Source organism: Tinamus guttatus, unplaced genomic scaffold (genome assembly GCF_059628265.1).
Source record: "Tinamus guttatus ecotype Peru unplaced genomic scaffold, ASM5962826v1 Tinamus_guttatus_pri_ptg000261l, whole genome shotgun sequence".
Lineage (NCBI taxonomy): Eukaryota > Metazoa > Chordata > Aves > Tinamiformes > Tinamidae > Tinamus > Tinamus guttatus.
In genome coordinates this window covers 236676-255764 of record NW_028288795.1, presented here as the reverse complement: position 1 = coordinate 255764, position 19089 = coordinate 236676, and the positions used below count along the sequence as shown (strand labels likewise).

The following is a 19089-nucleotide window of genomic DNA, read 5'->3' as shown; positions in this document are numbered from 1 at the left end:
CTCCAATGTCCCTGTAGGCAGAGCGTATCCATCTCTGAAGAGGGATCCGATTTCTGAGCATCAGCAGCATCCTCCAAGTAAGTAGTATTTATTTCTTGCAAATAATGAGCTGCTTCTCACAGTTCCTTGGATTTCCTGGATAGCAATACATGGAGTGGAAATTGCCATTTGTTTCTGCCTCCAGATGTGCTTGCAGGGAATGCTTCCCCACCTTCCCACCCAAAAAGAGCATGGATTTAGTGCCGGAAGGAATAAGAATTTTTACAATTCCTTAAATTAGCAAGAGCAAGTGAAATATGTAACAGCAAGTGTTCCCGAGTACATTTGCCTTCAAACGTCCTGGTAGCAGAGCGAACCCCTCCTCAAAGAAGCATCCAGTTTTCGAGAGCCCAGTTTTCTCACAGCCCCCGGAGGAGGAGCAGGATGGGCAGCATTTTTACAACTCTGCATTAGCAGGAGAGCGAAATCCGTGCTGGAAACCGTTCTGCTGCATGTTACAGGTGTCCCTGTGGGCAGAGCACACCCCTCTTTGCAGAGGAGTCCTGGATTTGAGCAGCAGCATCATCCCCTGGGTACGTAGTAGTTATTCCCTGCAAAGATTGAGGATTTTTTTTTTTTTGAATTCCTTAGATTTCCTTGACAGCAGGACACGGAAAGTGTTGTCATTTGGCTCTGCCTCCTGTTGCTTGCAGGCGATGATCACCCACCTTCAGAGAGGGGTCAGACATTTGAGCCCTGGCGGGATCCCTCGGGTGGGTTGTCGGTCCCTGGAAGGAATGAGAATTTTTACAATTCCTCAGGCGAGCAGGGAAGCGAAACAGCTAAAGGCAGCTGCTCTCGTCCGTGTTTGCCTACAGACACGCCGGGTGATGAAGCCAAGGGAGGTTCCCAGCAGGATGTGATTTTAAAGCCCCAGCAAGATCCCCCGGGTAAGTAGTCTGCGTTTATTGCCTGGAAAGAAAGTGCAATTTTACAGTTCCGTAGATTAGCAAGAGAGCAAAATGTGGGATGCAGCCTGGAGCACCACACGGTGAATCCGTAGGGAGCTCGGGTCCTGAGGAGGTCGAGGACCCGGCTGGGCACAGGCTCCGTCCTCCTCGATCCTCTGTGGCTGAGACCCGTCCAGACCTTTGTCCTTTCTCCTTTCTCCGCTCAGTGACGGTGCTGGCAGATCTGTCGAAGCCGCTCTACATGGACGGCCTCATCGTCGGTCCCATGTACAAAACCGAGGAAGGTGAATGACGAGCTCGTTTCTCTCTTTGCAAAGCTCTCCTCCCTATCCATGCCCAGTTCCCTGCGGCAAACGGATCCCGGCTAGGAACGACAGAGCTCTGAATCACACACAGAACCACAGAATGGTTGAGGTTGGAAGGGCCCTCTAGAGATCATCTAGTCCAACCCCCTGCTCCAGCAGGGACACCCAGAGCACGTGGCACAGGGTGGCATCCAGGTGGGTTTGGAAGATCTCCAGAGAAGGAGCTAAAGCTCCACCTGCGATTGAGACTTTACCTTTCTCTGATCAGAGACAAACTTCCCAAAACCAGAAAGGAACGGCCCCGTCGTCATAATCCCAGTGGACAAAACTGGTGAAGGTAAGTGTAGTTTTGTTCCTTTTTTTGTATAACTGCCCTTCAGGATGTGTGTGCAACAGCAGCAGCGTTTTCGCTTGGTAATTAATGACTTAGGAAGCTGTAACTCTTCCGCAGCTACTTGGAAACTCAATTTATGCCTTTCAGCTGATTTTTTTCTGCAGCTGAAATGTCCTTGTTCAGTTGAAAGAGAACAAACATTTTCCTATGGCTGGTGGAGTTTGCCTAGACTCCAACTACAGAATTCCCAGGGCAACTCCCCAGCTTGTGCAGGGAGCACGGGAGGTGCTGCCAGATCCTCGGGAGCGCGGGCTCTCCCCGTCCAACGTGTGGAATTGTGTCACTGCCTCCAGGTGTGGACAGAGGGGACGGTGCCCGTCGCAGCACCCACAAGAGCTACATTATAGCCCTGGTGGTGGCAGTCACGGCCTTCCTGTTGGCTCTGACCTACATCCTCACTTTGCACTGGAGAATCAGGAAACAGTGAGTTGCTCTTCCCCCTGCCATCCCCCAGTTATTTATTAGATGCCTGTTAAGAGTAATAGAGTTTTCTGGGGTGCCAAGGTGGCTGTTCTTGCAGTCCCTTGAGATTTCTGCTGTTATTTCACTGGCCATGTGAATATTATTTTTGGAAACATATTTTATTGTTGCAGAGAACCAGTATTACCTTGCACGGACTCTGTGCATAAAACAGAAAAACAAACTCGAACCAAATCAAGACGGCACTAGAATAATAAAATTAAATTTTAAAAAAGCCAAAAGATGGGACTGCCCTAGAAGCAGAGACCATCATGCTCCATCCAGTCGAGCAGAAGGTTCGAGGGCACCCAAACGAGCTGCTGGGGAACACCTGCCCAGTGCCACCTCTGCTGGGAGTAACGTTGGCTTTGTCTTCCCCAGCAAAATCACCAAACACCCTGGATTTTATGTCCCACAAGCACAAGCCCAGAAAAATAAAGCATAATTGCCTCTGAAATGCCTTTTTACTTTTTTTTTTTTTTTTTTTTAGAAAAAAAAAACATTTTGTAATTGAAAGAATTTTTGGATGGGGTGGGAAGGGAGAAGCAGGAGTGTCTCAAGGCAGCTGCTCAGAGGCTGGTTCAGCGCCGGGGCTGCTCGGAGCCCCCAGGCAAACGGTGCCTTCTCCTTTCCCGGTGCTGTGCGGAGGGAGGGTCACCTCCTTGTCCCCACCCCAGCGTTCTCGGCCACCAAAGCTCAGACCGTGCAGCCTGCAGGGCCGTTTCTGCCCTTCCAGGGGATCCTTGCAGGGAGTCAGTGTCACCCAGCCCGCGGGGCCCTCCCCTCTCCTCCAGTAACGACGCGGCAGCCCGAAGCTCGTCTCACTTTTATTTACATAATTGCACGGCCCGTTTCCTCGTGACACTGGAACGTGGTGGGGCAGCGCGAGCGCTTTCCCGCATCCCCCAGAGCCGAGCGGCTCCCGGGAAGGAGGAGAAGGCTCCAGGAGTCGCTCCCAGCTCCGATTATTGGCAACCATGACCAAGACAGGGAAGCAACGTGAGGACGCAGCCCTGCAGCAGCACAAGGCCAGGCCCCGTCTGCCCCAGCCAGCGACTTCTGGCTTTCACAGTTGCATATTTGGGATTGACGTGGGGTTTTCTGGCCGAAACCGGCTCCGTTACCTCATTGCCATGGGAACGCAGTGTGGGAATGCAAATCCTCGGACACCTGCCAGATGCGGCAGCAGACCAGGCTCCCAGGAGGCAGCCCAGACTGGGAAAGTTAAACCAGCCCCCGAGGTTTTTGCTGCGCTGGGAATATCCGGGTGTCCTGAGTGCTGCTGGGGAAGGGCTGGGTCGGGGGGACCAAGCACTGGGCACAGAGCGGCACCGCGGAGCCCAGAGAAGGGGAGGAAAGGAAGGAATCCAGAGGCAGGGGGAGACGGGGAAGAGACCAGCCCGTTTCGGGGCCTGGGAGACAGAGGGGAGCAGAAAATGCCAGTCCCTGGTGTCAACCCCGTGATCTGACCCATGTGCCCAGAGCAGACAGCAAACGGGACCGGCGTCTGCCAGGCCAAGGCTGGGCAGGCAGCAGCTTCTCCAAAAAGTGCTGGGCTATTGCAGAAAATAATCCTGGAATGGGAGATAAAGGGGGGAAGCGGACACAGGTCCTGGGGACGGAGCGACCTGCCGGGGGACAGGACCCTGGTCCCGCTGCAGCGATTTCAGGGGCGAACGGAACCGCAGCAGCTCCTCTAGCTCCGGCCAAGGGATGCGCAAGGAAAACGCAGAGGCAGCCGGGGCTGCAGAGCACAACCCGCCCTGGTAAGGGAGTAAGGAGAGGTCCAGCCTCGAGACAGTGCAATACAGAAGCAAACTCCAACGCTCACCTCTTGGGGTCAGAAAAGGTCCTTTCCAAGCGCTTTAACAGCAAAAGGCAACGGTGAGTTTAGCTAAGAGGAGCCAGCGCCTCCCGCTCCCGCGTCCTCCGTCTGCCTGTGCTAGGGGGACGTTCGGGCAGCGCGTCTGCGTCCTGGGGACGGGCGGGATCTGGGAAGAAAGTGGTTTGTGAGATCACATCTGCACAGGAAAAGGTTTTCTCGTTCGAGACTTCTTTTGAAATTCTCAAAATTACAGTATTTTACAATACAAAATGTCTCCATTCAGTATTATGTCATTTTACTCCTTCTGGGATTATAATAATTATTAAAAACACACAACTTCCTAGAAAGGAAAGAAACACCACAAGAGAGAGCAAAGAGCAACGGAAAAGGCTGCTGCAATATTATCAAAACCCATTTAGTGCAAAGGAGAAGGGGGCTTTCAAGAACAGTCAGTGAAAAATGTTCTTTAAACGCTCACGTGAAGAAAAAGGCATAGATTTAACCTCTGAATGAGATCAGGCTGCCAGCTTCTATACTGAAGCTTAGAACATCAACACAAAAGGACTGAAACACAATATGCATGGCCATTAAAAAATAATATTATATATAGATATACATATATAGAGGGAGAGATTTTCCACATATGGTATTCAGTTAAAGTGTCCCTGCACACAGGCACATTCGCCGTCTGCCTCTTTCGGGCCGTTCCACGCGACAGATTTCTCTCATCCATTTGCTGGGGCATCAAGCACGTGCCGACCACCAAGTCCCCCTGGGTGGCAGGATTGTTTCCTGGTGTCTCCGGCACCCGCACGGAGACCTGAACCTCTTTCCTGTCGCCTGTCCCGAAGGGCTGTCCCGGCTCCGGCCGCAGCCGGCGGTGGCCGCGGGCTGGCTCAGACGGTGGTTTCATCCGCGCTCTTCTTCATGAGCTTGGCCGAGAGCAAGGAGTGGGGCACGGGGTGAGGGCTCCGCGAGGCCGGGATCATCAGGCGGACTTTCTGGTTGGTCCTGCGCCACTCCGAGTACAGCTGGCAGTGGTAGCGGAACGAAACCTGGGGGGCAACAAGGCAGCGCTCTGGTTACCTCCCTCCTGGAAGGGCCGTCGGGAACCCGTCCGCTCCGGCCACGCTTCCCGGCTCTTCCACCAGCGCCCCGAGGCGACGGAGGCAGCGCTAAGCCCGGACCGTTCCGGGTGCTCCACGCGACAGCCTGGGAAGGGAAATCCATCTCCTGCTCACACGGGACCGAGACACCCAAAGGGGCTTCCTGGGCAGCACCAGCACAGAGGGACACACTGGGGCTGGGAGAAAAGCCACAGAGAGGGGGAAGGGAAGAACCACAAGTGGCTCCTTCATCCCGGGGACAGAGTGAAGCCAGCACCAAGGCTGGGCAAAACCAGGGCGCTCAGAGAGACCAGCCGAGAAGCGGCCAAATGCACCCCAACTCCTCCAGCCTCGACAGATCCCGGGGGATCCGATGCAGAGACCTTCTCTCCTTGGTCCGCAGCAGCAGCGCTCGGCTCCATCTTTCCGAACCGCTTCCGACAAGACTCCTTCTCCAGAGGCAGCCGTTTCCGCACGGAGGCCGCCAGGGGGAGAGAGCAGAGGAGGCCGGGGAAGAGCCGGCCCTGCAAGAGGCAGCTCCGAGCTCGCCCCACTGCCTCCCCTCCTCGCTCAGCCCCCCTGCGCTATCCCCAACATCCCCGGGTTTTCTCCTACCGCTTCCTTTACTTTGAAATCAGGATCATTATGGCTGGAAAAGACCTTCGAGAGCATCAAGGCCAAAAAACTGCTTGCTGCGTTGGCCGGGAATCGAACCCGGGTCAACTGCTTGGAAGGCAGCTATGCTAACCACTATACCACCAACGCGCTGATTCCCTGTTTCTGGAAAATTTTGAGGAATAGAAGCGGAAAAAAATGCACTATTTTCCTTGCATCTTTTTTGTTTTTTCCTTTCCCTCAAAATTGCAAGGAAGAAAATTGAATACTTAATCTAGCCAGCCACTCATCAACACCAAAATTCCTGGTTTTGTAGAAGTTCGGGAATCATCTCGTGTCGCTCAGCTGGAAAACCCGACAAGCAAAGTGCTCGTAGAGGGAGGATGCTCCTATCTGCTACCAGCACCGGAGCCGGGCCACGCGTGGGGGAATGCAGCCTATTCCCACTCCTGTCTTTTCCCAATACAACTGTGAAAATAACGTTATTTACCTACAGAAGAGAAGCAAAAGCCTCTCGTCGTGTTGCTGCAGTGACCAGAGCCAGTGCTAAGGGGCAGCTAATAACGTGGAGCCCAGGAAAGCTCCTGCTCTATGAAAGCAGCAGCAGCAGCGTGTCACCCTGGCCCCTGTGCCCGGCCTGCGGATGTGGCAGCCACATATGAACACCACTCGGAATAACGGGGCTCTGGAGCAGGCCTGGGAGGATGGAAGCGCTTCCCATTTGAGCTCCACTTGCCCCAGAAATGAAGCTTGCCCTGGGCAGCTCCCCAGGCGGCGGCACAGAGCACCGGCTGCTCCCCCTGCACCGAAGGGTATGCAATTAATTATCTAATGATAATTAAACGGATGTGGAAGCAAAGAGGCTGAGTGTTGCTCAGGAAGGGGGTCAGCAAAGTGGTGGGCAGCACCAAAACAAGCTCCAGCCACTACCCCGACCTCCTCCTTGAAGCAAACAGGGCCCCGGGCAGCGACGCTCCCGTGTGCACTCACCAGCGTCCAAAGGACGTAGATTGTAAAAAGTGCTATAGTTAGTGCTATGAGTCCAATGGCCTCCAGGCGGCTGTTGAACTGCAAGTGATCCTGGGCTCCCCGGAGACACAGCCAGCCCGAGATGGCGGCCAGGGGAGTGATGAAGAGGAAACACACCATGTCGCAGAACAGCGTCCTCTTCTCATTGCGGGGCCCAGGGTCCTTGAGCCACTGCAGGGAGGAAAGGAGACAGGGCGTTAGTCTGGGCTGTGCCAGCGAGTGGGGCTGCTGGATTCACTTAACTCACAGAAACTATCACCAAAATCCGGCTGGGAGGCTCCACGGGAACCTAAGGCACTTGAGAAACACAAGAGTGTGGACAAGGCATCTGTGAGCTGAAGAGCAGAGCTCCGGGCCCGGGAGAGGTCCCGTGATACAAAATAGCAAATAAAAAGCGTTTGTGAAGCCACCCTGGTCAGCGGGGCACAGGGAAATTTTGGAGTGGCCACAAGTGGCGTTTGAGCTGCAAGTCCCCCCTCTGCGGGGCTTTGCGGACAAGATTAGAGGGCGACGAGCTGCGTGGGGAAGATAAGGGCACGAGGCCGAGGGAAGCGAGGGCAGCGCCTCGGAAGCGCCGCGAACGCTGCTCCCACAAACAGCATCCCCATGGAGGCTGGAGCGTTACCCCGCCACGGCAAGGGCAGAGCATCCTGTCCCTGCACACGAGGCCAGTCCAGGTCAGTTTTTGAACCTCTGTATGAACAGGAACCTTAGGGACTGAGGGCAGCTGGATATTTTGCTGCATCTTCTCCTCTTTGCATGCCTCGGGACCTTTGAAACCGCCCTGGCCTCCACCAGGACGGGAGCCGAGCACGGAAAGGCAGGGAGCAAACGGGTTTCCCTCTGAAGCCCTTGATTTGCTTTGCCGATTTGCAGCGTCGCCGTGAGAAGGGAACCATAATGCACACAAAAATAAACCTTGCAAACAATCCCAAAGCAGTCCACTGGATTAAACGGTTCTTTTTGGGAAGCAACAAAAGCACAACTCAGTTATCTTCCACGCCGTGTCCAAATACAAGTGCTCCGGGGCTGGAATGGAGGGCGATCCAAAGGGATACAGGCCTGGCTGTCACATCCTCAGGATGCTGGAGAACGCCTTGGAGCAGGTCGCTCCCCTCTTGAGGCCGCCTGGTCCTTTATAGCTGGAAGGGGAAAGTGGAGCATGGGGGAGATGGAGAAGAGAGTGGGACTGGGAGTTAAGCCAAAGAGCGCAGGGAAAGCGGAGCAAAAGGGTCCATGAGGAAGACAAGGGTGAGAGGAAGGGCAGGAGGGCCAGGTCCCACCTCCCGCTGCGTCCTGAGGCAACGTTTGCTCGAGCTAATAAAAACCCACCGGCCTCCACAAAATACCCCATTTAGGTGAATCAAGAGCATGAGTAGCCAGGGAAAAAGAAGCATCTTCAACGAAAAACGCCTGGTAGAGCACAAAGGAGGGAAAAAAAAAAAAAAAGGTTGGAGCTAAAGCCACTTGGCCTTAGGCCGATCCTGGTGACTTTGGGCAAGCCGGAGCCCGTTGCCCTCGTGGCCAGCGCCGCGGCTCCATGCTGATTCCCAGGCACTGTCCCCTTCCTTGCTGGGGACACGCTCGCGACCCATTAACAAAAGCCTTTGGCAGCTTCCTAGTTAAAAAATAACTCCAGGAGGTTGCCCGGCCGGAGACACCATCCCCACAGCCCCTGCCAGGGCCAGCTCCGAGCTCCCGGGATTCCCTGCTCCCGCTTCCGACATCCGGCACGTTGGCAGCACACACTAAGGCTATTTTTAAACTGAGCCGACCACAACACAAATAAATACCCGCTTAAGGAAAGTAATACCCAACTCTGTGAAAAAGAAATGGTAACTTCAACCAGTGCTGAACGAAGTTGCTGCCTCTAAGAGCTGCTCCATGCGTAGGGAGAGTGGCACATAGCCCAGCGGGGCCGTTGTCCCAATGCTCCTGTGTCAAATCAGGCCCCGATGCTGCTCACCGGGTTGGGGACATCTGCTCGGCCATCGCTTGCGTCACGGCGACTCCGCAGCGGGTTCCCACACACATCACTTCCCCAAAAGTTTCCTGGCAGCCCCTGCCTCCCCTCGTGTCAAGTTTTGAAGATAAGAGAGTGTAGGAAATCATGTCATTTTTCTGTGACTGTGCAGCGTCTCCTTCCCTAATCCTGTTCCCAGAAGTGGTTGTACGAGCAGGGGCTGAAACGCTGTAAAAAGCATTTGGGGAAGAGTCGCAGCCCAATCTGGGGCGGATGAGATTAAAGCAGCTGCAGAGCGAGGGCGTTAAGGGGGAATGCAGGCGAGCTGACAAAGAGGTTATCAGCAACTTCAGAAGGGCTCTGCACCAAGGGCAGAGCCTCCACCGACGAAACCCACTTCTGAAAGCCACCCGGGTCCATAAATTGGCCTCTTAGTGAATAAAAAGCCCAAGGAGAGACACTGGACTGAGGAAAATAACCTCCTTGGTGGGGCTCATGGACTCGGCACCAACCCAGAAGGTAATTCACAGCCCAAAGGCCTTGACCATCACCCAGCCCACGGCCTCTCAACGCGCCCTGCTCTGAGCCTGGATCGCTGTTGGTCACGACGAGCTCCAGCTCGGAGGGTTCTTCCCTCATTTCGGCAGGAGTTACAAGCTGATTGTCCTGGGCTGCTTCCTCATCCACCTTGGAATACGGACACCAAGGTGCACAGAGGAGCCGTGGCTTTGCTGTCAACCGCTTCTCTCAGCTGCTGGGAGCTCAGACCTCAGGGTGACAGGAGAAACCGCTCCAAGACACATCAGCCCTTCAGTTTCTGCTCAAGTGTCCTGTTTCCTAAGCTACTTCCCGTTACGAGGTGCTACAGCATCTGCAAGCTATGATGAAACGCTCTTCCAGCTCTTGGTCTCTGGGGCTGAAAACTTTACTAGTTCTTAAGCTAAAAGGTCCAAAATCGGCACTCAAAATGTTGGCCTGTGCAAGTCCTACCGAGCTCGGTGTCAACGGGGCCTTTCCGCAGTGTGTTCTCAAAGCTAAGATATGACTCTCCCCAAGTGCTTTAAAGCGGTAGTTTTCAACCTCTGGAACATCTATTTGAAAGGTTTTGGTCAAAGTGACATTTTCTATCTGTCTTAGCAGCTGGAGAAAAGCGATAAGACTCGGGCCGTACTAATCACTGACGTAAAAGCTGTTTTACAAACTGCAGTTCTAACTACATGATTCAGCTCAGCACTGAAGGCTGAGGCCATCTCCTATCTGGTGCTGTACAGCCCATGATAATTGTTTCTAAATTAAACAATCCTTTAAAGTGAAGACCAGTTTTCCAAGCTGATGATCCAGTGCTGCTCCAGTTGGAGGGTTCTTCTGCCTCCAGGACTCTCTGGGAACCCAGAGGAGATAACGGGGCAGGAAGGAGAGCTGGGAGTGCAGGAAGGAGGAGGAGGAGGAGGCTGGTACCGTTTCCTGAGCAAGCTGGGATGGGAAAGGAAGCAGCCTCGGGAGTCGATGGGAGTGGGAACAGAGCTGGGGAAAGCAGCTTTCCATTGCAGTTGCAACTCAATTTAACCTGGTGTAATCTGGAATGTACAGAGGGCCTGAGCCGTTAGTTACGCACCAGAATTAACCCCTCTGAGCCCTCGCTGGCAGCTAATGAGTTAATCAAGAATCATTTCAGCAACCTCCTCCTGCAGACCCGTGGGCCACGGTGCAGCAGCACTGCTTGGCACCAGTTTGAAACCCAAGAAGCAACACAAAAAAAGACCAATTTTGAAACTAAACACTGTGAGCATCACCCACCTATGTGGTTCTGTAGCACAGTCAGAAAGCCCAGCTGCGTCACCATCCCCTACTCACTTGCCAACACACCTCAAGCTTATTTAGACAGATTCTGCTTCCTGATGGTTTACTTGTTCCCCTTTGGGGATATCCACCTGAATTCCCTGAAAGATCACAAAGTACAAATGTGCTTAATGGTGTTTTTATGAACCTGGGCAGAAATCTGAGGGGAGGATGGAAGGAGCTGGACCCAATGTTACAAACTCCCATCAGGTCCCCCTGAGCATCATCAGGGCTCGCAGCACCTCACTTTGCAGAGCAAAACACGGCAAGGAAGTCACGTGCACGAGAGCTACACTAATGTGACACCGAGATAAGATTAAAGCTAACAGGAAAATAAGGATTGTATTTCCAAGAGCTTTGCATTTCAGAAGGTTGTGTGGTACCCTCTGTCTTTGGGTGCTCCAGCATTAAAGTGTGTCCGTAGGCATGCAAAGTTGGCCCTTCCTGGAATTAGTAAACAGGGGGTTCACAAAGGGTTTTTGCCCTTTTGTTGCCATTGCGTTTTTCCAATTTCATCGCTCTGGCCTTGCTCCATGACCCTTTCCTTGTGAGTGTTCAGGTACTGCGAGGGGGGGGACAGTGGAAACCACAAGAACAGGAGGGCAAATCAGTCATTTCTGTGTTAAATAGCAGAAATCAAAGTGAAGCAGAAAGAGAGCAGTACCTCTGTCAAAGGCCTCGGTCTTCTCTCGACAACAAACTCCGTGTGGCAGAGCTCACAGTAACTTGTGTTGGAGGAGGACAACCACTTTTCCAGGCAGCTCTTGTGCACGGTGCCCAGGGTTCCTGTGCAGTCACACGGGGAGAGCAGCCCCTCTCCATTTCCACCTTCGTGGCAGATTCGGCAGATGGGACCGTCGCTGGAGAGCCAAAGAGAAGGAAATCCTGGTCAGAGCAGGAGAATGATGCAGCTACAGCCAGAGGATGGGGGTCGAGGCCACCAAGCCCCAGAGAGGCCCCAAGAGCAGCTGGGGAGGCACGTTAGGTGCTCAGAGCAGCCTGCTGGGACATGAATCTCAAGCAAAGTCACATTTAGCAGCTCACCTACCCATTTTTGTGCAGAAAAACAGCTGGCAGAGTTTTCTGTTTCTTTCCTAAATCCGCCCTGAACTATGAAAACCATCCCTCACTTCTTTTCTGTCATCCTGCCAGACATTTCTTCTGTGCAAGGACCTTCCTTCCTCTTCTATCCGTAGTTTCCCAGACGTGGGGCTGGGAGGCAGGGGAGAAAAATGTTTATCATTGATGACCCTACTCTGTGCCCGTTGGAAACCCAAGGGGGCTGTATCAGCTGCCACCGTGGTGCACACAGTTGTCATCTCGCAGCTCCTGCTCAGCTGTGGCTGGCACTTCCAAAAGGGCAAAAAAAAAAAAAACAGTTTGCAAAAGAAATTTGTGGGATTGCAACACAGCTCAGGCCGGATCTGCAAAATGAGCAACATTCCCCTCGTTAGTTTGCACAGCCAGGCAAGAGAGAGACCCAACGGAGCAGAATCCAGAACATTCCGCCGGCAGGGAGCATCCTGGGGAAAAACACTGGGCCGGGAAGGAGCAGCAGCAGGAGCACCCGAGCTCCGGGACAAGCACCACAACAGGGTCCTGCGGAGCTGGGGGCATCTCTGTCCTTGGAGCTGCTGGTTCTGAGCAACCTCATCCAACTCTGGAATTCGCCTTATTTTTAAAGGTGCCCGACCAGACCATCTCCAAAGGGCCCTTCCAGTCTGAATCCCTAATGGTCCCGCAACCTTTTTTTTTGCAGTAAAGCTCAGGGTCATGTTAGGGAGACGAAATCACAGCCCCGGGGACAGAGAGAGCCCCAAACCCTGCAAGCCCCGAGTGCTCTCTTGCAGCTGCTGGTTCCTAAGAAATGCATCTGTGAGATATTTTATCCGCTCTCTTCCTGTTTGAGGAGTTTCAGATTTCCAGCGCATTAATATAACCTTGGCTACCAAGAAACAATCCAGAAGGAAAAAATTTGCTGACACACGGAGAAAAAAAAGTTTGTGTCAGACTGTTTCCCCTTCCCTCCTAACCAGGGCTGGGCAAGGGGATCTGACCGCACCCCCTACCCGATACAGCCTCCAAATCACTTTTCCCACCCCCTGTGGAGCCAATATCACCAATTCCACTTCCAGTCCAGCTGCACTGCTCCTGCAGGGACCTCATTTGTAAGATTTGGACCTGCTGCAGCAGTTCATATTAAAGCATCGGTCCTTCTACCTTCCTATCTGGATCCCAGCTTCTCTTACTTCATGCATTTCCAAAACCAATCTCCACCAAGCGCCCGCGCACGAGGAATCCTGTCTTTTGTCCTGGAATCCCAGGCCATTTCCGCAGCGGATTTTCCCACCTCGCCTGGTTTTACGGGCACGCGCAGCTCCCCTCCCAGCCCGGGTGTTGTTCAGAGCAAGGCGACCTCCGCTCGTATTTTTATCTCCCTGCTCCAGATTTGCTAGACACAGCAATTGCTTTTGCCTCCGTTCGCACGTAACCTTCCTGCTTTCCTCCCCCACGTTTACGCTCGCGGCTTTCGCACCTCATCAGCGCTCGGCCTACTTTGCTGAGAAAAGAAAATCAGCAGCTGAGGTGGGAGTCGAAGCCAAATTTGGACTGGTCTCAATATCTGAGCGCGACCAAGAGGCCGGACATTGCACAAGGAACACGAAGTCACGCCGGGAAGGATCCTCTTCCTGGGGCTGCAAATGTGCACTGAGTTTTTATTCTAGGACCACCTTGGTACAGGGGATTTCCTCATCTCCTGCCCTTAAATCATCTCTGTGAACAGCCAGGCACCTCTGCTGCACATCCACATCCATGGGGATCAGGCAAATCCATCTGCCCAGCATGAGCAGGCAGTGCAGGCCAGGCCATCGCTTGGCTACTGAGGAATCACCCTCAATATCAGCCTCATGGGAGGCTTAAGATGAAACCTTGATGTCCCCTGCTATGCTTAAAAGCCACAAAAAAGGGGGAAAAATGAAAAGCAGAGTGAGCAGGAGCCCTTACCTCTGCGCGCCCAGCGCCTTGATGACCGTGGAGAGGAGGCGGCCGTCCTTGGCGGTGACCTGCGTGACGTACTGCGGGCGCCCGAGCTCCGAGTCCTCCACCGCCTTGGAGAGGGTGGCGCTTCCCGGGCAGTCGCACAAGGAGCCGGGGAGGTGGCAGCAGTCGCCTGTCGTCATGGCAGCTCCGGGGACCGGCGCCGCGGAGACCTGCGGCGAGAGGCACCGGGATCATAAAATCATAGAATGCTTAGGGTTGGAAGAATGGATGAAGGGGGGACACTCCGGATCGGCCTCGGCGCCTTTGCAATGGGACGTGTGCCCTGAATCACTGCTTTAACTGGCCTTTTCTGCCTTTTAATACGTTTTATGAAGCTGCCATAACCTCAAATTAAGACTCCGAGTGTCCCACTTGCATAAGTTCGCGTTGGAATCGCAAATTCGCCTTTCCTGTCGAGAGCTCCCGGCAGCCCCCTCCCTCGAGGAAGCCTTTCCACCTGGAATTGCGGGCGCAGGAAAGCCCTCTATGCCCGTTCCACCTGGCTGCAGCCGTGCTGGAAACCCTCCTTCGTGTCCTTGGAGCCACCAGGTTTCATCCGAGCACGGCCCTTGGCCATCCTCAAGCAGCTCGGCTCAGCGAGGCCCCTTGTTCCAGCTGCCTTCAGGGACTTCCAAGCTCTTCAGAGCCCATCCGGGGTCCCCCTGCCCTGTAACGTTCCCGTTTTTCAGCTCCTTAAGGAAACACCCCCAACGCATGGAAACGCCTCCACGTGCCGCATCCCACCCGCAGACACCAACCCCTCGGAGACCTTCTGAGGGCTTCACCGAGGCCGTAACCACCTCCAAAACACACCCCTATGCCAGGAAAAGAGACTTTGTCGGGCCCGGGGAGCTGTGGGAGCGCAGGGGGTATCCACGCAAACAAACCCTCGGCGCAGGAAACGCTTTTGTTTCGCCGGCGCCGTGACAGGAGGGAAACGCTCCCGCGGAGCGGCGCTTTCGGCGGGTTCAGCTAAGCCGAGAGCAAACGAAAAGAGCTGAAGGAAATAAGGGCTTGTTCCTGGCTGGACTACAGAAAAAAGGGAAAATAAATACAGATCCAGACTGAGAACATGATGGTAGAAGACCTGTAAACGCCGTGGGGGAGATGCGAAGGCACCCGGCCGCGTTCAGTGGCCACCACGACGCAGCTGCATTTGAGGTTTTATTGCAAAAAGTTGCATTTAAGGCTCTTACAAAGTTCCCGGTTAATTTTCTCCTTTTATTAAAGCTGCTTTTGAGAAGCTGCCTCTGCAGCTGGACAGCAGGGCAGGGCGCCAAGATGAACAGGAACCTTTCCTGCAATGTCAGGGTGAACATAGCACCCCTTTTCCTAATACTTCCCTTCCAAAAAAAAAAAAAAAAGAAAAATAGAAAATAGAAAATAGAAAATAGTACGATGCCAAGGAGCAAAGGTAAGATGATAAATGCAACTGGACTGACTTAAGTCCACTCTTTTGCAAGTTAAGATTTTCGATTTGCAAAGCCTCTTCCCGACCCAGACGAGGGCAGAGAAATGCTTTTAATAAAAAGCGCCGTTCCATTTGTTCAGCCAAAATGTTGTTTGGTTTTTAAGTCCATAAGGGGAAAAAAAAAAAAAAAAGGTCTGTTTGTGTCTTGGAAGCAAACTGCCCTCTGTCCCTGCATCCTGGGAGCCTCTCCAGGAGGCTCCGCGGACACCGGCAGCGCCGCGTCCTTGTCCCGACAATCCCGCTCCGTGCACAAGAATTTCCTCACCGGGGTCCATCGCAGGGTGCACCTGAGCTCACGGCTTTAACGTGCGGCTGAGCTGCGTCGTGCAGTAAATAGGGAGGAAGAGCGGGGAGATTTTCGTGGCTGCAGCAAGCAGGGAAGTTGCTGCAATCCAAAGATAACATCTGCAGCAGGATCCGCTTCCAATTTCACAGCCGGAGCGGCGGGGACGGCGGCGCGCGGCCAAGCAGGGCCCCTTCCCGGCTCATCACCACGCGCTGCCCTCACCACCAGCGGCAGCTCCAAACTCAACGGTACAGCAGGAATCCCGCAAACCCGGAGCCGGGATCACGCTGGGCAGCTGCTATTTCTCAGCCTGTTCCTTGGGGATGTATTTCTTGTTCCCATAAATAGGAGGAAAAAGAGGAAAAAAAGATCTCTGAGATCTGAGGCTTATTACTGATGTGTCCTGTGCTGCTGCAGTTAGACGAGAGCAAATAAATCAGTGCTGTAACCTCGTTTTGGCACCTCGCTGCACTAACATTAAGCCATAACCAGTTCTATGGCCAGCAAAACTCACTCACCCACATGCAAGCCCCATTTTTTTTTCAATTTAGCTAGTAATCCGTGGAATTTTGTGTGAAGAGGGCCAAAGATCCAATTGCTGTCTACCACCAGGAGCAAGGCTCTTCCGCTTGCCTCTGTAAACCACTTTTTGCAACCTTGGGCCTGCAGATGCTGTTTCCTACTCACAGGGTCCTGCAAGCGTGAGTCGAGAGTGAATTGAAGTTGCTAAAAGGCATTTTCCAACCTCCACGCTCTCCCTTCCAACACAAAAAAGGCATCTCCCAACTCCTGTGGCTCTAAGACAGCTGAAAGCAAATTTCTTGAGGGAGAGAACATGAGGAATTGCTTCCTTTGCTGCATCTCCGGGTGCCTCCTCCCACGCGCTGTCTCCCATACCTGATCCATGGGTTTCCATGGGTGCCTTTGGGCACCCATCTCTGCCCATAAAACACCTAAGGGGGCCCACAGCCCGGAGAGCCCCTCCAGCCACCCACCAAGCACCAGATACTGTCACCACCCGCATGGGATGGGTAGAAACTGCTGCCTCCCCTATTCAAAGGCTGCCAAAGTGGCTTAATGGAAAAAGAAGCAAAAACCAACCCCAAAACACCCGAGAAGCAGCCTCAAACTCCATCAGGGCTGTGTCTGGCTGGTTTGTAGCTCAAAAGCAAGCAGCAGAGCTGCCCAACACGATCCAGAAGCCAAGGAGAGCTCCAGAGCCTTCAGAGCAGACAGATCTGCAAGGTCGTTTCCCTGTGGATCTGCCAGCCGGGCTGCACGAGGCCCCACTGGTGGCAAACGCGACACTTAACGGCATTTTACACTGCAGCTCCGGCACTTACACTAAACGTGATGTTGCAGGGCAGCTCCCAGAGCATTTTCGGAAGCATTTCGCTCCCCAGGCCGCTCCTCGCTTTCCGTTCTTGTCCCACAACATTTGGTCGACAGCCCCAGCTCGAGGAGCTGCTGTGAAAACCTCAGCATTAACCTGAGCCTCGGGCAGCGCCGGGGCAGGAGCGCCGCGACGCGGACGGCTTCCCGGGGCTCCCACCAGGAGAATCCCAACAAAAACACCCCAAGAGACGAGTCCAGGTAGGAGAGGAGAAGCTCACAGGGAACAATCTTTGGGGACTTCTGGTTTTGTCCCATTTCTATATTACCCGTGACTGTGAGGTTGCCGGCCCCGCTGCATGATGTGATGCAGAAGGCCTCAAACAACAAAAAAAAAGCAACAAAAACCTGCGTTTTGCTGTGGACGAGCGATCAAACTTCCAGTCTCTGCAACGGGCCTGCACTTTTCAGACCCATCCAAACACAGTCTAAAGCCTTAACTATTTAAGCTATGGTTTGATCCTAAGCGAGTTTCTTTTCCAAACATGGGTGAAGAAAATATTCCAAAGAATGTGATTTTTTTTTTTTTTTTGAGAAGGGCAAAGAAGAAACCCTAATTTTCAAGCAAGCTCGTGGGGCTGGGCTCCCCTCTACGGCAGGAGGGCTCCCATTACCCCATCTCACATCACTCACCTCCTTATTTCCCAACAAAACTGAACTTTCAGAGCACGTTGCCTAACACGTTCTATTGCTTCATATTCAAAAAGCGGCAAAAAGTTCAAGCTTACACACCGGGAAAAGAAAACTCAATACAAGGAAACTGAGGAGCCTAAAGGATGATTTTATTGTTGCAAGTTGTACTTGGAAAAGATCAGGTCGTGCCTTACAGCTGGAGTGCCAAAACGAACAGCAATCTCACATCTTCTGAGACTTTTTATCTGCCACGAGACCATATGAAAGGAAAGTTGCAATTTAATTACTGACATCTGGACAAATGAATTGCAACATTAGGAGACAATCCTTTGCAGAGGGTATCTCCGACCAAAAATCAGACATTCAGCCGGTTTGTTAACAAGTTTTAAGAGGAAACTACTGCAAGAAGCTGGGACATGGCAAACACCTGCTTCCTCGATGAGTTTTTAGAAGACACCAGTTTTTTTTCCAGGTGAACAGCAACACGGCTCTCTACATAAACTGAATCATACTGATTTTGTGCCAACTCCCTCTGTGTTTGACCCGTCGCTGTTGGCAGAGAGGCAGGAGCTGCAGCAGTGCCAAGACTCAGCGGCTCCCTGTCCACTGAAACTGCAAGGCAGTTTCACAGCAAATTAGTTTTCCAGCTTTGGGAAATCCAGGAGAAAACCCCAGCTTCCCTGTGGCAAAAGCGCAGGCACCAGATCAACACAGAAGAGGCCACACGACACGGGATGGGTCGCTCCCGCAGAGGGGATTACTCAGACGGAGGCAAAACATTATTGCAGATGGGCAATGCTGAGCCAGGAAGGACTTGCACTCGTTCAGTGCTCTTGTTTTTGGTTTATAAAGTGCCATTTACGGCGTTATACAAATAATTATGCTCTGCTTGCGGCCCTGCTCCGAATGCTCCGAGATTGCTCCAGCTGCTCTGAGCGACCAGCAGGCAACCACCACTCAAAACCAGGCAGCTAATTGTCTTGAAATGGGGAGATCTGATCCCAAATTAACTTCTGTCTGTATTTTGCTAACTGACTATTTCCTGGTACTCATTCCACACTCAGTTTTCCAGCTAAGGCACTGCCGTATCCTTCTGCTCTTCCATCCACTCTCACCCAAAGCGGCCAAGAACCTCTGTGCTCTACAAAATACCCTAATTCTGAGGGAGGCAATAGAACATTTTTTCAGTCTGTCACCACGACTTCACTTTAACTGATTACAATCGCAAGAGGAGTTACAGCACATTTAATAGCTAAGCTATGCTTGACCCTGAGGTTAACCACATGTCATCATCTCGTATTAGATCAGGAATTGGAGAGTCGAGAAGTTTACTTACAATTGCTACTTAAGATCTGAAAGCAAAGCAAGCTTGCGGATGCATATCTTGATTGAAAGCGGAGTCAGCGCCAATTGCAACGTTGCTTGTTCTGCTGGGGGACGGAGCAAATTTTGCACAAGTGACAGGGACCGAGAGCCCCAAGACATGGGTAGAGCTGAGGCCCCTGCTCTCTTTGCCGGTGGATAGGAAGTTCGTAGCTTAGGGCAGAGTTTTAACCTACAGGAGATCCGTTTTACCTGGATTTCACACACCAAACCTAGCATTGGCTTGGTTCTGTGCTCAGTTCGCCGCCGTAGAAGTAACCCACAATTTACCTGCCTCATACAAGGAGACCCAGAAGTGGTTAGTGTGTTTTCAAGAGGGCAAACATAGGCAAACGGAGATCATTTCTCTCTTGTGGTAAGAGTTTGCACCAAGATCATGCAGAAGTGTTAACCTAAA

General features: G+C 52.8%; 1 protein-coding gene, 1 long non-coding RNA gene and 1 other non-coding gene across 3 annotated transcripts; 1 reads left to right on the top strand and 2 right to left on the bottom strand.

The window, feature by feature from the left end:
- Positions 1-1961: 1961 nt before the first annotated feature.
- On the top strand, positions 1962-2333 carry LOC148594276 (uncharacterized). Its single transcript, XR_015913517.1, has 2 exons — positions 1962-2072; positions 2243-2333. It is a non-coding gene; the product is annotated as an uncharacterized LOC148594276 (long non-coding RNA).
- A 1809-nt stretch (positions 2334-4142) lies between these two features.
- Positions 4143-13683, bottom strand: MARCHF2 (membrane associated ring-CH-type finger 2). Its single transcript, XM_088527075.1, has 4 exons — positions 13492-13683; positions 11150-11345; positions 6645-6854; positions 4143-4988 (listed from the first exon to the last, which is right to left on the bottom strand). The coding sequence occupies exons 1-4, from the start codon at positions 13665-13667 to the stop codon at positions 4830-4832; spliced, it is 741 nt and encodes a 246-aa protein (XP_088383201.1). The 5' UTR covers positions 13668-13683; the 3' UTR covers positions 4143-4829.
- On the bottom strand, positions 5733-5804 carry TRNAG-UCC (transfer RNA glycine (anticodon UCC)). The gene has a single exon. It is a non-coding gene; the product is annotated as a tRNA-Gly (tRNA).
- Positions 13684-19089: the final 5406 nt, after the last annotated feature.